This window comes from Ascidiella aspersa, chromosome 9 (assembly GCF_963924565.1).
Source record: "Ascidiella aspersa chromosome 9, kaAscAspe10.2, whole genome shotgun sequence".
NCBI lineage: Eukaryota > Metazoa > Chordata > Ascidiacea > Phlebobranchia > Ascidiidae > Ascidiella > Ascidiella aspersa.
The window spans coordinates 1,718,274-1,735,147 of NC_139455.1; the positions used below are offsets into that span (position 1 = coordinate 1,718,274).

General features: G+C 36.0%; 2 protein-coding genes across 2 annotated transcripts in view; one reads left to right on the plus strand and one right to left on the minus strand.

Moving 5' to 3' along the window:
* Positions 1-6,703, plus strand: part of LOC146131819 (uncharacterized) — a 31,195-nt gene extending 24,492 nt beyond the window's left edge. Inside the window, exons 28-31 of the mRNA XM_083397072.1 lie at positions 468-672; positions 4,528-4,563; positions 5,174-5,775; positions 6,455-6,703. Of these exons, the coding sequence (XP_083253198.1) occupies positions 468-672; positions 4,528-4,563; positions 5,174-5,775; positions 6,455-6,683 (1,072 nt within the window). The 3' untranslated portion in view covers positions 6,684-6,703. The remainder of the gene's footprint in view (positions 1-467; positions 673-4,527; positions 4,564-5,173; positions 5,776-6,454) is intronic.
* A 5,349-nt stretch (positions 6,704-12,052) lies between these two features.
* On the minus strand, positions 12,053-16,272 carry LOC146131820 (Golgi SNAP receptor complex member 1-like). Its single transcript, XM_083396865.1, has 8 exons — positions 16,147-16,272; positions 15,613-15,800; positions 15,038-15,139; positions 14,542-14,633; positions 14,236-14,310; positions 14,034-14,063; positions 13,206-13,288; positions 12,053-12,571 (listed from the first exon to the last, which is right to left on the minus strand). The coding sequence occupies exons 1-8, from the start codon at positions 16,163-16,165 to the stop codon at positions 12,447-12,449; spliced, it is 714 nt and encodes a 237-aa protein (XP_083252991.1). The 5' UTR covers positions 16,166-16,272; the 3' UTR covers positions 12,053-12,446.
* Between the last annotated feature and the right edge of the window lie 602 nt (positions 16,273-16,874).

Sequence of the window (16,874 nt, forward strand, 5' to 3'; positions counted from 1 at the left end):
GTATGGGATCGCGATACTTTTATCTAGAATATCGGTATCGGAATAAAATGTCCAGTATCTGAAATCCCTACTCTATTTTTCGCGTCACTTTAAAAATTTCTAATAATTCGAAAAATTTACCTTTAAATATTCAAAAAAAAATCTATTTTGCTTGTAACGCTTTTTATCTAGAATATCGGGTATCGGTATCTGAATAAATAACCAAGTATCGTAAATGCCCACTAAACTTTTCACCTTTAAAAATTATTATAATTCGGAAAATTTACCTAAATATTTAAAATTTTGTACTTTGCTTTAGCATTTAAGGAGATCATTTAGTATGGGATACTTTTTATCAAAATATCGATATCGGAACAAAAGGTCAAGTATCGGACATCCCTCAAATCGATTTGAATTATAAACTAAATTTAAAAAAAAATTTCAATATTTTTTTTAAACAAAAAAACTCTTATTTTCTTCTTCTCAAGGTCAATCGCGAGCACCTCCAAGGACAGCACGCTTGACGTCATAAGGGGCGAGATCGCGCGTCTTCGTGACGAAATAAAGGCTGCCAAGTCGAACGAGAAGGAGAACGTGCACCCACGGCACATGTCGACCCCCCGTAGACCCCCCTGGGAACAAACAGAGCACGCCGACCCGGACACACTCCAGCTTATAAGGGACGATATTAAGGTTGGATATTTGTCGTATGCATTTCTTGCTCTAAACTGATGTTAAATATTAAACTAAGCACAGAAATTAGTAAACCGAAAATCAGTTTGTTTAGATGTTACAATAAAGATAAATATATATTTCGCTATTGAAAGCATCATCAGTATCTAAAAACATAACACAATATAAGTCAAGAAGTGCGCTAATATAAACTTGAACCAACTGTTCTAGACGAGTGGTGCACTACGCGAACTGATTTTCGCTTTACTAACTTCTGTATTTGGTTTAATCTTTATCATTGATGTGCAACCAGAATCGTTTGTTTTTCGCAATTCGGATTCAGGCAGATTCTGTTATTCGAAAGAGAGGTGTGATTATCTGAACTGATGTATTATATTTATGTTAGAATTTTAAAGTTTAAAATTTTTTTACTATTGATTTGTATAGATAAATTAATGATGCCGAAATGCATATTTGTATTGAAAGTTTTAGACCTTGCTGACTTACTGTTGTTCGAAGCGGTGTGCTTCTCAAGCTGTTATAAACTTTTAGAATTTTTATGGTGCGCATTATGTGTTCTGTTGGCGGGCAAGATTTCGTGTACTGACTCGACTTAAGTGAACTTAAGTCAATGTTTTTAAATTACTTGATCGGATTTCAGTCTTTTGGGCAAAATGAATTGACTTGACTGAAGTATTTTGGACAAATGAGTAATGAATTGACTTGACCCGGACATACTTCAGCTTATTAGGTTCGATATTTGTTAAACGGTGCACAAGGGCTAAAACTAAAAAATCGTTGCGCATATCGCGAAAAAAAGAATTGGACCTGGTGCAATTCCCCCTGAAAACACTGTGTATTGTGTATAGTAAGTTTTCTGCCATATGCACTATGCATGTCACTGGAACTGAATACAAGAAAAAAAATTGTTGTTTGCGATCGATAAAAATTGCGTAAAACAGGGGTTGCATAAAAAGTGGGCCTCTTCTTAGCAAGATATCAATAAAAAATATTTTGCAACAACTTTAGTATTAAACTGAACGAACAATTTTTAATTATGTATTAAAATGCAGATAAAATACATACATAAATCCATACATAAGCTCAAAATAGTTACTTGGCAAAAGGGCGCGCAAAAATGTTTCCAGAACAGTCTGTAAAAAAAACTTAAAAATTTAACGACCAAAAAAGTCTAAAAAAAACTTCACCAAAAATTGCGTCAAACTGTGTTGTGAATAAAAATCCGTCTCTATCAAAATTCCAAATTTGGCCGCCGCGCAATTTGGAAACAATCAAGCTCTCGCGACAAAAAGACTGCGGCTTGTTACTGGATCGCAAACAATAACACGCCCGGGCATTGTAGCCGGCCAGTAAAAGATAGGGGCGGGTTGGGACAAGAATAGAGTCCGCTTTGTTTGAAGAGACACGCAGGGCAAGTAGTTGCCAAGCTGAGGCTGCTATGTGCGTATGTAGTGTGTGGAACAGGTGCTCATTAAAATGCCTTTATGGCATCTGGATGCGATTTGTGGCATTTTTGTTGGGCAGTTTGAATTTATTCGGTTGTACTTTGTGTAGAAAGGCGTGAAGGATTAGCCTGTTATTAAATCAAGATATACAGAGAAAAAATAATGTTGGATTATAAACAACTCTACATGCATCTTAGATGCGATTTGTGGCATTTTTTTTTAGTTTGAATGTATTCGGTTGTGCTTTATGGTGTGATTTATAAATTTGTTGCATTTTTTGGTAAGCCAGCTTTTTTAACATCGGTGTACTATTGTTGTATGCTGTTGGTATTAACTTCTATAATACCAAAGAAAGCTCCAGATAGAAATAAATCGTGTATAGAAAAGAATCAGTTGTTTCATTTCTGTTGTTTCCCTTTAACGTGTTCAAAGTGCGGATAAACAAAAGGAGTTAATTTGCACATTGGGTTTACAGATATATGTGTTGTGGCATTTCGATCTAGATGTGCATAATTTAAGTTTTATAACAGGTATTCCGTTAAACTGTTATGTGCAGTTGATTTAAGTTGTATTTAGTTTGACCAGGGCGGATTCACAATTGCGCAGGTTTTAGTCTTAACGTTGAAATGTAAACGATAGAAACGACCGTATATGATTGGAATTTCAACTTTCTAAGCATACATTATGGTTTTAAGATATCGTCGTCTTTTACAAAAAGTGATTTGTCATTATTATTTGAAACATTTTCCTCTATTGGAACACAAGGCAATGTTGGATTGTTGTTGTAATGACAACGGTTTTAGTTACCTTGACCTTCCATTGTGTGGGCTACAGAGTTTCAAAAGAGCTGTAACAACTTGTACAAACTACAAATAACGTTTCACATTGTTGGTGAAGGCACTGTTATTGAGTTATTTATTCAAAGATAATTGTGTGTATGTCTGCAAAAACTTCCGTCGGTTCTTTATCCCAATATACATTAAAATGACAGGGCCTGGGAAAACCATTCAAGAATTTTCTTCGAATTGTGTTGACAGAGCGGGTTTAGGGCAAGGTTAAACTGTGCGACAATTTGTTAAAGCTCACCACACTTGTTACTGCATAGTTATTTATATTTCCTTTTAACAATAAATATTTAATAAAGTTCGACAATTTTGTTATCTGGCTCGTGATCGTCAGACCTTATCCATCCCTTCATGAGAAAAGTTTTGTGTCCCCTGCTTTAAGTCATCTCACCGAATATACAACTTATTTCTCTCTTGAAGTATGTTTGTTAAAAAAATCCATTTTGTAATTTTTTACCCAAGATTTTAAAAGGGTTTCTAATGGACCCATAGTACAAGTTAATGCATTTTTACTTCGTGCGATCCCAAGGGGTCCACGGAACCCAGTTTAAAAACCCTGTTGTAGAGGGTAAGATGAGCAGCACGATCCCATTTTGCAGAAAAAGTGTTATCACAGAGGACTGAGGCATACTGAAAAGATAGACATAACCGTGTTTAAAAAGGTAAAATATAGATTTTTGGGGGGTGTGGATGTACCCCCGCCCGTTGTCCTCTCGTTTCCACCCCTGTTGCTCGCTCGGGGCCAAGTTTAAGGGTTTCGTGTAAATCTAGTTGTTGAATTTCGGATTATTTCAGCTTATTGGTGCAACAATGTTGAAAAAGTTGTTAGGAAATTTCGCAGATGACCTACACGCAAACTCATCATTGTTTTAAAAAAACAACAGAGATAGCAACTATGACTCAAAAAAGTTAAAAAAAAACACTAAAAAAATGTCGTGGCGTTATTGCTCGCCGCTTTACGAAGAAGAAGAATTTAGTTCCGACGCTGAATCGGGAATTTACGAAGACGAGTCATCTCCCAGACAACATTACTCCGATGACGACCAAGACCAGATCTATCAAAGGGGAAAGTACCGAAACGTCGGTAGTCTGGCTCCCTCTGCCGGCTCGTTCGGGTCAAGGTCAAAAAACGACAGTCCAAGGTCACGGACGAGAGCGCAGCGGATTTATCAGAGGGTCGGTTATTAATTGCCGGGAAAATTTCACATAGGGTTGAATTTTTTTCTCGTTTGTGACACATGTGTTACGTCACAAAGCTTGGCTTTATGACATGTTGTGATGTCACGCGTTTTGTTGTTTGACGTCATTACGCTGTATGCGTCATAACCGGTATAAGAGGTTCGTTATAACAGCGGCGAAAAAAACACACAAATTTATTTTTATGGAGGGTTTTTGTTTGTAAACCTACTTATCAGTTGATGAGCCACATGAAAAAAAATAGTTGAATTAATTTTTTCGATTTTTTTAATAACCATGTCACTATGTGCTGATTCAATTAACCGATGTATTTGATTTTGTTTATTTACGTTATTGCTTTCTCTCTAATCCCTCATATTCTTTTCCAGGCCCTTAAAGACGAAGTAAACAAGAAATCAAGAAAGGTAAGTTTATACGTTGAAAAGTCGACCTATTCAACATAATGTCTTTAATTATATTCAACTTCCTGCCCCGAAATATTTAAAATAGCTTAAAATAAGCACAAACTTAATTATAAGCTGAATCTTAAAAAAATGACTCTAAACACTGACCACCTTAACCTTAATCTGTAAATTGTGCGTTTAAATGCGACTTAGTGATAAGAAAGAAAAACACAAAAAAAATAAAAGCTTTAAATGAAAAACCTTGGAAGCAAGTCGGTTGTTTTTACTTATAAGTACAGAACTTAGTAAAACGAAAATCAGTTTGTTTTGATGTTATAATATGATAAATATATTTCGCTACTGAAAGCATCATCAGTATCTTAATCAAATCGAATTAAGATGATGATTTTAGTAGCGAAATATATTTATAATTTTATAACATACAACAAACTGATTTTCGTTTTACTAAGTTGTCTTAGTTTAATCCTTATCATTGATGTGCAACCAGAATCGTTTGTTTTCACCATTCGGAATCAGGCAGATTCTGTTATTCGAATGAATACTTTGATTATATCTTTATATATTAACAGAAATGTCAGTTTTTATCTGACGTTCAATTTTATTTCAACAGCCCGAAGACGTCGACCAGGCAAGCTTAAGGTCAGCTGACCTTGCCAGCGGGAGGTCAAGGTCATCGGAGCGCGGTCGAAGGTCACGCCGGTCAAGGTCACTAGGTCGTGATGACGTCAGCGAAGCGAGCAGCCGGCGAAACGAATCGAGCCCCGAAACTACGTCACGAACCCCTAGAACTCGCTCCAGGTCCCAAACCAGGACCCCCTGGCAGGGGGGGTACTGGACCTATGTGCCCCCGGCCCCCGTTGTGGCCCCAGGGTGGGTATCCCCCACCCCCATGATGGCCCGTACCTACACAAGGGCCCCATCGCCTGTACAAACAATGCACAACCCCACCCCTGTGTACAGACCCCCACCTGTTGTACACGCGGCCCCCATAATTGGCCCCCCGCCCACCGTGGTGTACCTTGACCCCCAACAGGCCCCCACTACTGGTAGGGTGTACGTTCCGAGCCCCATGGGTCAAAGCAGGGTGTACCCCACCCCCAGCAAGCCCCGTGCGTCTGTGTACATCTCACCCAAGCATAGCGTGGGGCGTTCTGGTGTGAGGAAAGCAAGTGTTTATATTGTGGACGAGAGCGACGAAGAACCGATGAGAAGGTAAGATGGTGTTCAAGGATTTGCTTTTTTAGAGTAGATGTTGAAAGCAAGAATAGTCATATTCGAATTAAAATGCTTCTTACTTTTGTATGGGCTTTGATATTCATTCTACGTCTTTCTACAACCTTTAGCCATTATCTAAAGAGTTATTCGAAACGTTTAAAATGCTCGCTACTTTTGTATGGGCTTTGTTATTTCTTACTACAACTTCCAATCATTATGCTCCAAAGAGTTTATTTATTAAAAATCGGACGAGTAACGAAAAACCTTGCTTTCAATTTGGTCGAAACAAAAAACTGCCTGTTGTGCAAATAGGATAGGCTTTAAAACAACTGTTTCGATAATTTTTTTTTTAACTTACAATGATTTTAAGTCAAACAGTAACTAAACACAAGTAACGCCCGTGCAAAAGTTCGCAACATTAAGCCACCTCTCAAGAGTTAAGAAAACAAGTTCTTTCAAGAAATCCCACATTTTGCAATTCATTTTTAGATAACGTTCATCTTGTTGCTTTCCGGAAAAAAATCCTTTCTTAATGTTACCGTTAAAATAAGACGCGCATAGGATACATAGAAAGCCCATACAAATGCAGGCGGCATTGTGTGCACATTCTAATAAAACAATAGCATTATTGACGTCACAATCCTCCAACTATGTCACTCTCAAACTCGTCAAACAGGAGCCACCTGAGTCTACGTCGATCCTCTTCAATGTCTCGTCTCCACTCCGGAGCAGGTGAGAGGAAAAAACGAGGCGGAGGATTACTCCTGCTCCCTGACTCCCGCCTGGATGACTCGATGGAGCGAGCCGAACGCTCCGCGGAGGAAATTCGCTCCCACTCCCGGCAGATGTACAGGAGCTTGAGGAACGATGTTTACAGATCGCAGCTGATGGCTGAGACTATGTGAAGAAGAAGAGGATGCTCATAGCATTGGTGGGTTGGATTAGGGTTGAAAGACAAGTGATTTTGGCATTATTTCGGGTTGTAGAAAAACAGATTAAGTTTAAACGTTGGTTTATATTGTAAATCGACACTTTCTTGTTTAATTTGAAAGCTTCTAAGTATTTAGTGGGAAAATATTTGGTGATTGGATTGTTGTTTCTTACTTTTAGAGTTTTTTACAGTTTTCTTCCATTTGGAATTCCGCCCAGACAACAATTCTTCGAGTATTAATGCAAAAATCTCCGTCTTTCGATTTTTCTAACTTTTGTAAGGGTTGTTGCACCACTCTTCTATCGAGAGACAATAGCCTTAATAAGAATTATAATGAAGCGTTTTTATCTGTCTTGTGTTTTAAGTCCAGTTGTTTTCCGTGCGCGGTTGTTTATTCCCAGAACCCAGTGCCTCTTTTCTAGTTTTCTACTCGGTGTTTTTTAGTGATGTTTAGCATACTTAACACTTACACACAAATAACACATTAAATGAACTCGAGACTGTTCTAACTACTTTAGAATTACCAAGAAATGAAATAAATTATAAAGGGAAGTTGTTAGTTTGAATCAGAGGTATTTGTAACTATTTTGTTTGGTTCTGATTAAGTAGTTTTTCTACCAATTGACTCAAACTGTACTGCTAAACATTCTATTGTAGTTCAGTGATTTTTAAAAATGTTTTTTTATTTTTTTTTATACGTATGTTACACCTTTATTTACAAGTAAAGAAAACCAATTACACTTAATCAAATAATTGTACGCCAAACAAGTGTTTAACTTCGTTTTTTTATTGAGGATAATTTAATTCATGCTTTAAAATTTTATCATGTTTGACTAAAATCAAAATTGGATTATACTACTGACCCCAAAAACCCTATTTCGAATAGTTTATTTTAGTAAACCAATATAACTGTTTCGTTTCGCTGTGTCTGTATTGTACAGCAGTGGTTTGTATTTTGTTCACAAAATGCGTTTTTTATTCCGCCTTGATATAACACATCCTCATATGCGCGTAGCATATAGACCAGTGTTTCTCAACCTCTTTATGTCGACGACCCAGTACTACTGTACTGTATAACAGCGAACCTTTGGCAAACCTGTTTTTTCATTGAACTTTTTGTAAGCATAACACAATGAAGACATTAGCGGTAATACATTTTTTTTTTTGGAAAAATTAGTTAAATTTTAGGAAAATGAGTCAAGTCTTCGTTTCACGCCATTTTTTTTAATTTAGGAGAAATCTTGATTTAAAACAATCTAAATAAACCTCCTAACTACTGCAGTCGGCAACCCAACCAAATTAAACAGCCACACGTCGGTTGAGAAACACTCATTCAGGTGTATGTACATTTTAGCTCTTTTATTAAATCGTTATATACCACGTATTCCAACACACAGTTCTATATTTTAGCTGCACATATTTTATCATTGTTATGTACCGAGAGCCTCGTTTTATTCATTTATTTTTTGAACTTTTGTTAATTGTTAACATTCCCGTCCGCCCTTGTGGAAATGTTTTAGTTACTTGCCTATCGAAAGGTTGAAACGAATTACTGTGACAATTTTAGTGCCTCCTTGTACAATCGTTGTAGAGTACTTTGCAATTAAGTGATTCCCAACCTTTTTTTAGTCACAAAACCCGTTTTTTTAGATTTAACCTCACCATAATACTTTTTTGTCAAAATTATCAAAAATTTTTGCGATTAAAAAAATTGACAAAAATTATCGCGATTAAAAAAATTGACAAAAATTATCGCGATTAAAAATATTGACAAAAATTGACCAAAATCGATATTATTGGACATCTCACTTACCAACAAGTTTTAAATCGAGAACCTTTTCACGACCCCTTCAGAGCCCCATGGACCCAGGGTTGGGAATCACTGATATACAATAATTTTTAGTTCGAAAATAGGTTTTAAACTATAGTTACTGATTGCGTTTTGACACAATACTGTGCCTCGCATTTGCTGGCTACTTTAAGTGACTTTATAGCTTTAAATTAACTTGTAAAACTATACTGTGAATACCTGGTTTGCTGATTTCAATAGCATGTTACACCTGTGCCTTTAAAGCCTGTGATTTCTTCATTGCAATTATGTGACAAGGATTAAAGAAATAAACTGAAGTATTGTTTTTGAGTTGGCTTAGAATTGCTTATATTAATTACCTTTTAGATACTTAGCCGAAGCTTTAGTTTGTTCATTTTCAAGTTCGTCTCAGATAACACTAATGGTTTTGACAGAAGTTTGACCATGGAGTTGAATTTACAAAAAAACTTTTATAATGAGCATGATTATTTTAGAATAAATTAACCTAATGGTATTTCTTGTTGCTTACCTGTTGTCCAGTTAAGCTTGAAAACAGGCGAGCCTATACGTAATACTCTAGCTTTCCAATTTTTTAAGTTGTTTTTTGAAAGTGTATATTCTTAGGCCTGGTTTCCTCGAAAGATACAATTTGGACGTGTTTATCTTTAGTCCTGCCTCCAGGGCTGTGGAGCCGGTTTATTTTGTCTGAATCGGGCCCCAGTAAGACACGCAGTCCCAAATTCGAAATCGCTAAGACACCGAACCGGAAATTATAAAGTTGGAATAGCATTTATTTGAATATTTTTTAATTATCTTTTGTTAATGGCTGATTTACTGTTACATAAAACCTCTATGTGTAGGTTGTGGATTGGCCTTCTGAATAAGTCACCCTAATGCGACTGATTTCCAAATCGGGAAAATTCTGTTATTTTTCCGTACCCTAATTAAAAAATTATTTCAATTTACCAAAACAGTTGACTTTTTCTGCGTTTAAAGAAGCTATGTAGCGTGGAGGGTTCTTGGGGAGATGTAAGAAGGCTGCTGACTCTGTATACGAGAGCCGACGGCTGCCTAAGTCTCTTACAAATTCTTAATCCGACTCCAAAGGAGCAGGCCGCTAGAATACCTGTCTTTAACTTCTTGTACTCTAGGCAAAGACAATCCACTCAGTAGATAATTTCTCTTTGAGTATATTCACAAATCTCAGAAACACAGCGATAAACAGAGCGTGATTCAAGCCGCTATTAGTAAGATGTTTTCAGTACGAAGAGTATAGTAGAATGAATTCTGAAACGCGGAAAAGCGATTCGCTAGGCGCGGCGGTCACACATCAGTGGACAACGGTCACGTGTTTAGTGACGTAAAAGTAGGCTAACTGCTACACCTACACCAATAGGATTAAATACCTGATGCTAAATGTCGATAAAATTCAAATAATTAAAAGCAGGGCCGCGGAGTCGATTAAAAATAACCTCCGATTCCGGCCCCCCAAACACGAACCCGAGTTCGACTCCGACCAAATGTGCGATTTCGTCGAGTCGCGAGCCCTGGTGCAAACTTACATTTTGTATTTCACCTATTTACTGAACTAAATATTGAGATATCCACATGGTTAAAAATATTCCATCTTTACAGTTTAGAGCAGGGGTTCTTAAACTTTTGTTTACAGCGGATCCCTAAAATTTTCTTTCATCTTGCGTGGACCACTGCAGGCAAAAAAATTACAAAAATGACGCCATAAATTGACGTCACAGTACAAACAGACTTCATAAATTTGACGATTTTGGTTCGAAAATGTGAAAGTGAAATGGAGTCTAAATGCATTCAGTGCAACACCGTTTTATTCTTAATTAAATTGTTTTCCATAATAAATTGATTACTTCTTAAATACACTAATATTTCAATTAGACCTTCATGGACCCCCTAAAACTAGTTCAAAGACCCGCAAGGGGTCCATGTACCCCAGTTTAAGAACCCCTGGTTTAGAGTTTGTGGCCTTTTAAGTTTCGCAATTTGGTAATGCGCATGTCGATTCGGTCTTGAAACAAACCGACTACATATACCAGGTTGGAAGACAATTTTTTTGCTATTTAATGAGAAATCGTTTTCTTTTTAAAATAAACCCGTTTTTTGTAGTTTTTTTAAGTTCATCAGTTTGAAAACAGCAATCTTTGAGTTGTATCTCACACCTCAATTTTGTACGGAACTCTTCGCAACTTTTTCTTCATTTAAGCTTTATAAAACTGTGTAAGTGCTGGGCACGAAACACCATTTATTTGCGAAGCAGTGGTGAGTAAAAATACGATACGCGACAAAAAAATAAACGAAGTTTTTTTTAACTTCAGTAGCCCCACACTGCATACAAAGTTATCCGCTATAAATAAAACTAACGTGCAGATTGTAACAATGCACAAAATCATAAATTATATGTGAAAAATTAAAATTAATAGACAATATTTATGGGGAACGCTAAACAACATTTCCCAGAAAAGATCCTTTAAAAAAATAATATCACCAACTAAGTTGTTTATACGATAATGTGAAATTCGGTTATATACACAACAGCAATATCTGCATAAATTACAAACGTATATGCAAAAAACACAACATAATTTTAACGTTCAATTCTTTACAGCTTTATAGTATTTCGCCATTGTGGCTGAATTGTAAGATAAACCCTTTATTTTAGTTGTGCATAAATACAAATTCATTTAAACGATGATATCATATAATAGGCGGTTTTATTACATTGTGTTGTGAACCTAAAATCAATTCAATTATTCCGTAACGTATTATTCCATGAAAGCTGAAATACAATTGAAATCTTTAAAAATTGGCGCCACATCACAAATTGCGTGTCCCGCAAAATGTACACGGAGCCCGGTTTAAGAACCACCTTATTTAGGCAATATTTCGTGGGCGGAAGAATTCACCACGCTGACCGTAGTTTATTGACCGCTGATTAGATGTCCGATACTTATTGCGATACCGATACACGATATTTTGAGCACAAAGATCGCGATTCGATAACAAGTGACGCCATTACTATAATTAAATAAAGTTGATTAAATTGCAAAGTGCGATGGTAATGATCTTTAGGCTATTAAGGCCGAAATTGGCTTTTGTGGTAGTAAGGAAATTTAGATTCAATGTATAATGTAATTTTTTAGGAAACTTGTCTTTAAAGGTAGAAAATTCTAGGTTTGTTCGCAAAACATCACTGTAAAGCACAAATTAATTTGTTATATGATCGGCACCGATACCACCCTAGTATCGGACGATTACCGATACTACAACTTAGTATCGGGTATTGGCTCCGATCCGATATTATCGGACGAGTACCGATACTGCCACTTGGTATCGGGTATCGGCTCCGATCCGATATTATCGGACGAGTAGCGATGCAACCACTTGGCATCGGGTATCGGCTCCGATCCGATATTATCGGACGAGTACCGATACTGCCACTTGGTATCGGGTATTGGCTCCGATCCGATATTATCGGACGAGTACCGATACTGCCACTTGGTATCGGGTATTGGCTCCGATCCGATATTATCGGACGAGTACCGATACTACCACTTGGTATCGGGTATCGGCTCCGATCCGATATTATCGGGCGAGTACCGATACTACAACTTGGTATCGGGTATTGGCTCCGATCCGATATTATCGGACGAGTACCGATACTACCACTTGGTATCGGGTATCGGCTCCGATCCGATATTATCGGGCGAGTACCGATACTACAACTTGGTATCGGGTATCGGCACCAATCCGATATTATCGGACATCCCTAATGCTGATGCAAATAAACCGAAATGTAAACGTAAATGTGGCTACACGTGAGCCAGGTCCCTCCAAATAGAACAGGTTGTTTATTTGAGGCCACGTCATCATCATGACGTCATCAGTACAGCCACGTCATCAGTGCAGCCAGTAGATTAATATAAGGATGATGCAGAATGCGATGACGGAGGCGATTATGAGGGCGTCTCTTCGCTTGCGAAGCTTGATTTTCTGCACGAGGTTGTTGATTGCGGGGAATCGGTCTGCGGGGTTTTGTGGTTAAGGAAATAAAGTTGAACCGTTGTGTTAGATGAGATATATTTGTTGGTGTATGGGTAGGTGAGCTTTCGTTTTAAATGGGACGTTTTTGCACACTTTAAAAAAAATTATTATGTGTAGAAGGAACATCAAAGCCCATATAGAAGTAGGTGAAAAAAATAAATAAATAAATTCGAAATGTTCAAAATGCTATCTACTTCTGTATGGGCTTTGAATTCCTGCCAGGCATAGCAAATGCATTTTTTAAAAAGTGTGTTAGCTTCCGTTCAAAATATGACGTTTTAACACACCTAAAAATATGCCTGTTTAAACTGTTTAAGTATACTTTATGAATTAATGCCCCAGTCAATATCTTACTAAGATTGAGGTTGGTTTGTATGTACGGGTTTGCCTGAATTTACTACATTTCACAAATATCAGACATTTTCACAAAGCCAATAAAAAAGCAACGTTTTTACTGTTGTAATATTTAGGCATTGTTCCAGATTTAGATGTGGTTATGTATTGTAAAGATCTTATAGCCCTTTAAAAAATAATTCCTTACTAGTTACTATTAACAAATGTCAAAAACAACTACTTTAGAGTTCCAACTAATAAGCTCTCTTTATAAAAGGATACTGGCCAGGTTGTTCATTCTGGTTGTAATGCCCTTGAACAGCGCCCTCTGCTGGCCAAGGTTCTCCCTTGTTGCCATGGCGATGCTGGAAAATAAATCAAAAATATTTTTAAGTTGAAAGCTCTGGATTGTTTAAACTACAAGCCTTGAGGCTTAGAGTGTGAATTTGGGTGGCAGATTATTGCTGAAATACCTGTATCATTGTTGTACTAAATATGTGATAATGGAAATCACCTTGACCCTTGTAAGATAAATGTCGACGTTAACTCCTGATCAGTAACAACAGAATACTCTTTATAGCAAACCTAGCAACTCAGGTCAGATACTATTAATGATTTATTCAAAATAAGATATACTTACAATATCTTTGCTGGTGATATATACAGTATATATATATCTATATATTTTAATGGTGTCTGACCTGAATCACTAGCTTTCTAGAGTACTCTGCGCATACCTATATTAATTTAGTATCGGACTGCCACCGACATCACCCAAGTATCGCAAAAGTATAGATACTACCACTTGGCATCTGGTATTAATTTTTATCCGATATAATCAGACACCCCAGCTTCGCTATACCTAATGAGCTTAGGCTCAGGAGCGAGTCTACAACCAACGTTAGCAAATTAGCACCGTTGCCTGCTCATCCTGTTTGTGAAACTAACCTGTAGTGAGGTTCAAACCCACGACCTTATTCATACTGGGATTGTCGCTCTACCAACTGAGCTACACAGGCTCAACAGTAAAAGGCAGAAACCGACCAGTTTTATATATATATATATATATATAGGTGTTTTCAAAGATTAAGGTAACAAAATTTTACTTACTCGATTGCTTCGTCAGCAAGACGATCTGAACTGCAATAAAATAAGGCAATTGTTATATTCAAGATATAATTATTTTTTTACTTTTGAACAAAGTACATTTTTTAGATTTGTAAAATTACTCTAAATTCATAAATTTGCCAGTATAACTTGTATTACGAGGTGTGATTCATACTGCGTCAGATTGACTTTAATATGAACCTACTTTCTTAAATGGTCTTGTTCTTTCATGTACATGTCTGTGCGGCGATTATTTACTCCACTTGAGTTCTTGTAAGCACTGAAAATAAAAGCATAGAAATTTATAAGAAAAAGGTAAATTGGCAATAATTTGCAAAAAAAACAAAACATTTCCAGTTTATTAGAAACGCTCCGGAATATTTCATGCAAACCATTTTCTGCATCGTTTATGTAACTAAGATTTTTTATGTCAATTTTAGAGCTTGTATAACATATATATATGATTATATATATATACCAGTAAATCATTGACACTAATTATAAAACCCACTCGATATCTCGGCGGACCGATCCAAGAAGATCTTCTCTTTCTCTGAACGAATGAATGTTTGTTCTTGTTTTCCTGAATTCATGGCTGTAGTCCTGTGCCGATATTTGAGAGGATAAATAGAATAGTTTGCAACACACCCGGAATTTTGGGCCCTTTTTTGACAACTAGATATTCCAATCTCATAAAATTTTCTCATAAAGCCCATTTTAAAAATGCTATTTAAATCCCAGTCAAAGCATTCTTGAAAATGCTGTGTAGTTGTTTATTTACAAGGATTTAAATGATTGATTACTAATGAAAATGCCATGAAAGCCCATCAGTACATGGTTTTAATAACAGATCATTTTTGTTTATACAAACTATATAACGGCATTCTAACTATGTGTCATTTACACATATTTTAACATATAATTTACTTTAAATCATATAGGCAAGTTGTGAAAACACCAGGGCGCTTTTACATAGGTCGCTGTTTGTAGCACTGACATACTATTACCTGTAGTATGTCTCTGTGTCGCTGTACAGTGTGTAGCAAGGCTGGATTTGTGTTGCTCGTGGATTCCAAATACTCAGACATTTGATTGTTCATCCCAGTCAGCTATAAACACAAATAATAAAATGTTTTGTTAAATATAATTAAACACACAACCAATTTACAGTTTTATTTGTAATCTTAGCTTTGTTTTTCAATTATAGTTTGCTTAAAAAACAAAACAAATTTATTACAATGAAAAGTTTTATTACTGAAAACCAAACCCAATTTATTACATTACTAAAACTCCTTGAAAACATCAACTAACAGTAAATTAACCATAAGCCTAGCCTAGGTGTAGCATGGTAATTTTAGCTTAAATGCTGCAGCTTAGACTTTTTCTCTCTTGTCACATAAGCAACAATTTTTTTTAAATGCTGATGCAAAAATTGTCTTAGTACCAGTGAGACAATTCCCCAAAATTACTATTGCACACACCATACCATAATTCAAGAAGCCCTGCTCTAAACTATTTTCTATTTTTCTTGATTTATATCTAAATATCCCAGATTTAAAAGTATGCATATACACATAATTACTTTAGCTAAGAGCTGTTCAATCTCCATTGCCATGGTTTCGATCATGTGTTCGCTGGACACACTGTTAAGAAGAGGTGTGTTGTCGTTGGTGGCCGAAGCATTGTGACTAAAACTGGTCCCCAACTTGCTGAAGGACACAAGTTTTAAATCAAGGTCGTTCTCAAGTCTCCGTGCCTGTCTTCGAAGGTCTGAAATTTAAAAATAATAATGCAAAAAAAAAACATTTTATTATTTTGAATGCCCTGACTATATACATTCAGTTAACAGCTTGTTTTTAAGCATAAGAATACAAACAAAATTAAAACAAATTAGTCAACAAATTCAAACAAAATTAAATAAGGTAAGTTTTCCTTAAGGATAATAAACAAAACAGGGACTTGTTTTTTTACAAATTGGAGATTATAATTTACTCTTTTTGCAAACAGGTAGTTTCCTTAATCACATAATTTAGTGAATGCTATGTTGCTTTCAAAAAAGTAATATGATTATTATGGACAAAATGATTAAACGCCATTTAAACAAAATTATTCTTACCTTCCCACTTGTTAGCCATTGTGCTTGGATGTGGGTCAAAGTTGAATTCCCTCAAAGCACGATTAAAATCACTCCCTGACTGAGCCACTGTGACATTTGTTTAATTTTCAGGATTTTGCTAAATCTGAATTTTTTTTTTCAATCAAAATAAGAGAAACTTTTACAACTTTATAGCAAAAACGAGGCTTTGTGGTGAAATGTGGTATTTAAAACCACTACAAGCACCTGTAATGTGTTTACATTTACATTTTTGCTTTCAAATGGCTCAAATCACAAAAGGAAAACATATTTTTACAGAAATCCATATTTTTTAGGTAACAAATTTATTCCCTAAAAAATTAATGTAGTCTAACAAATCAATATTCGAAAGTGATATAACTTGGTATTTTTTATTTAAATCAGTAAAAATCAAAATAAAAGAGGTTTTACTTCGTTCTTATAGTTGTTTATTCATAAACTTAAGAAACACGCCAAAATATATTTTTGTAGCAATAATTGTGAACTTGTTACAGTTTGTACACAATCAAATTAGCATGTTTTGTGTAAATATACGCAGAAAATTTACCTAAAACACTAAAAAACGATCTTTTTCTTAACAACTATTGTGATTTTATTGTTTTTACAAATGCTCCACATCAAAATCACTGGTGCGAAACACAACTGTCGCGTGTCGCGTGGATTGTGTCGCGTAAGAGATTAAACGTTATTTTCCGGTAAAGTGTTTTCAT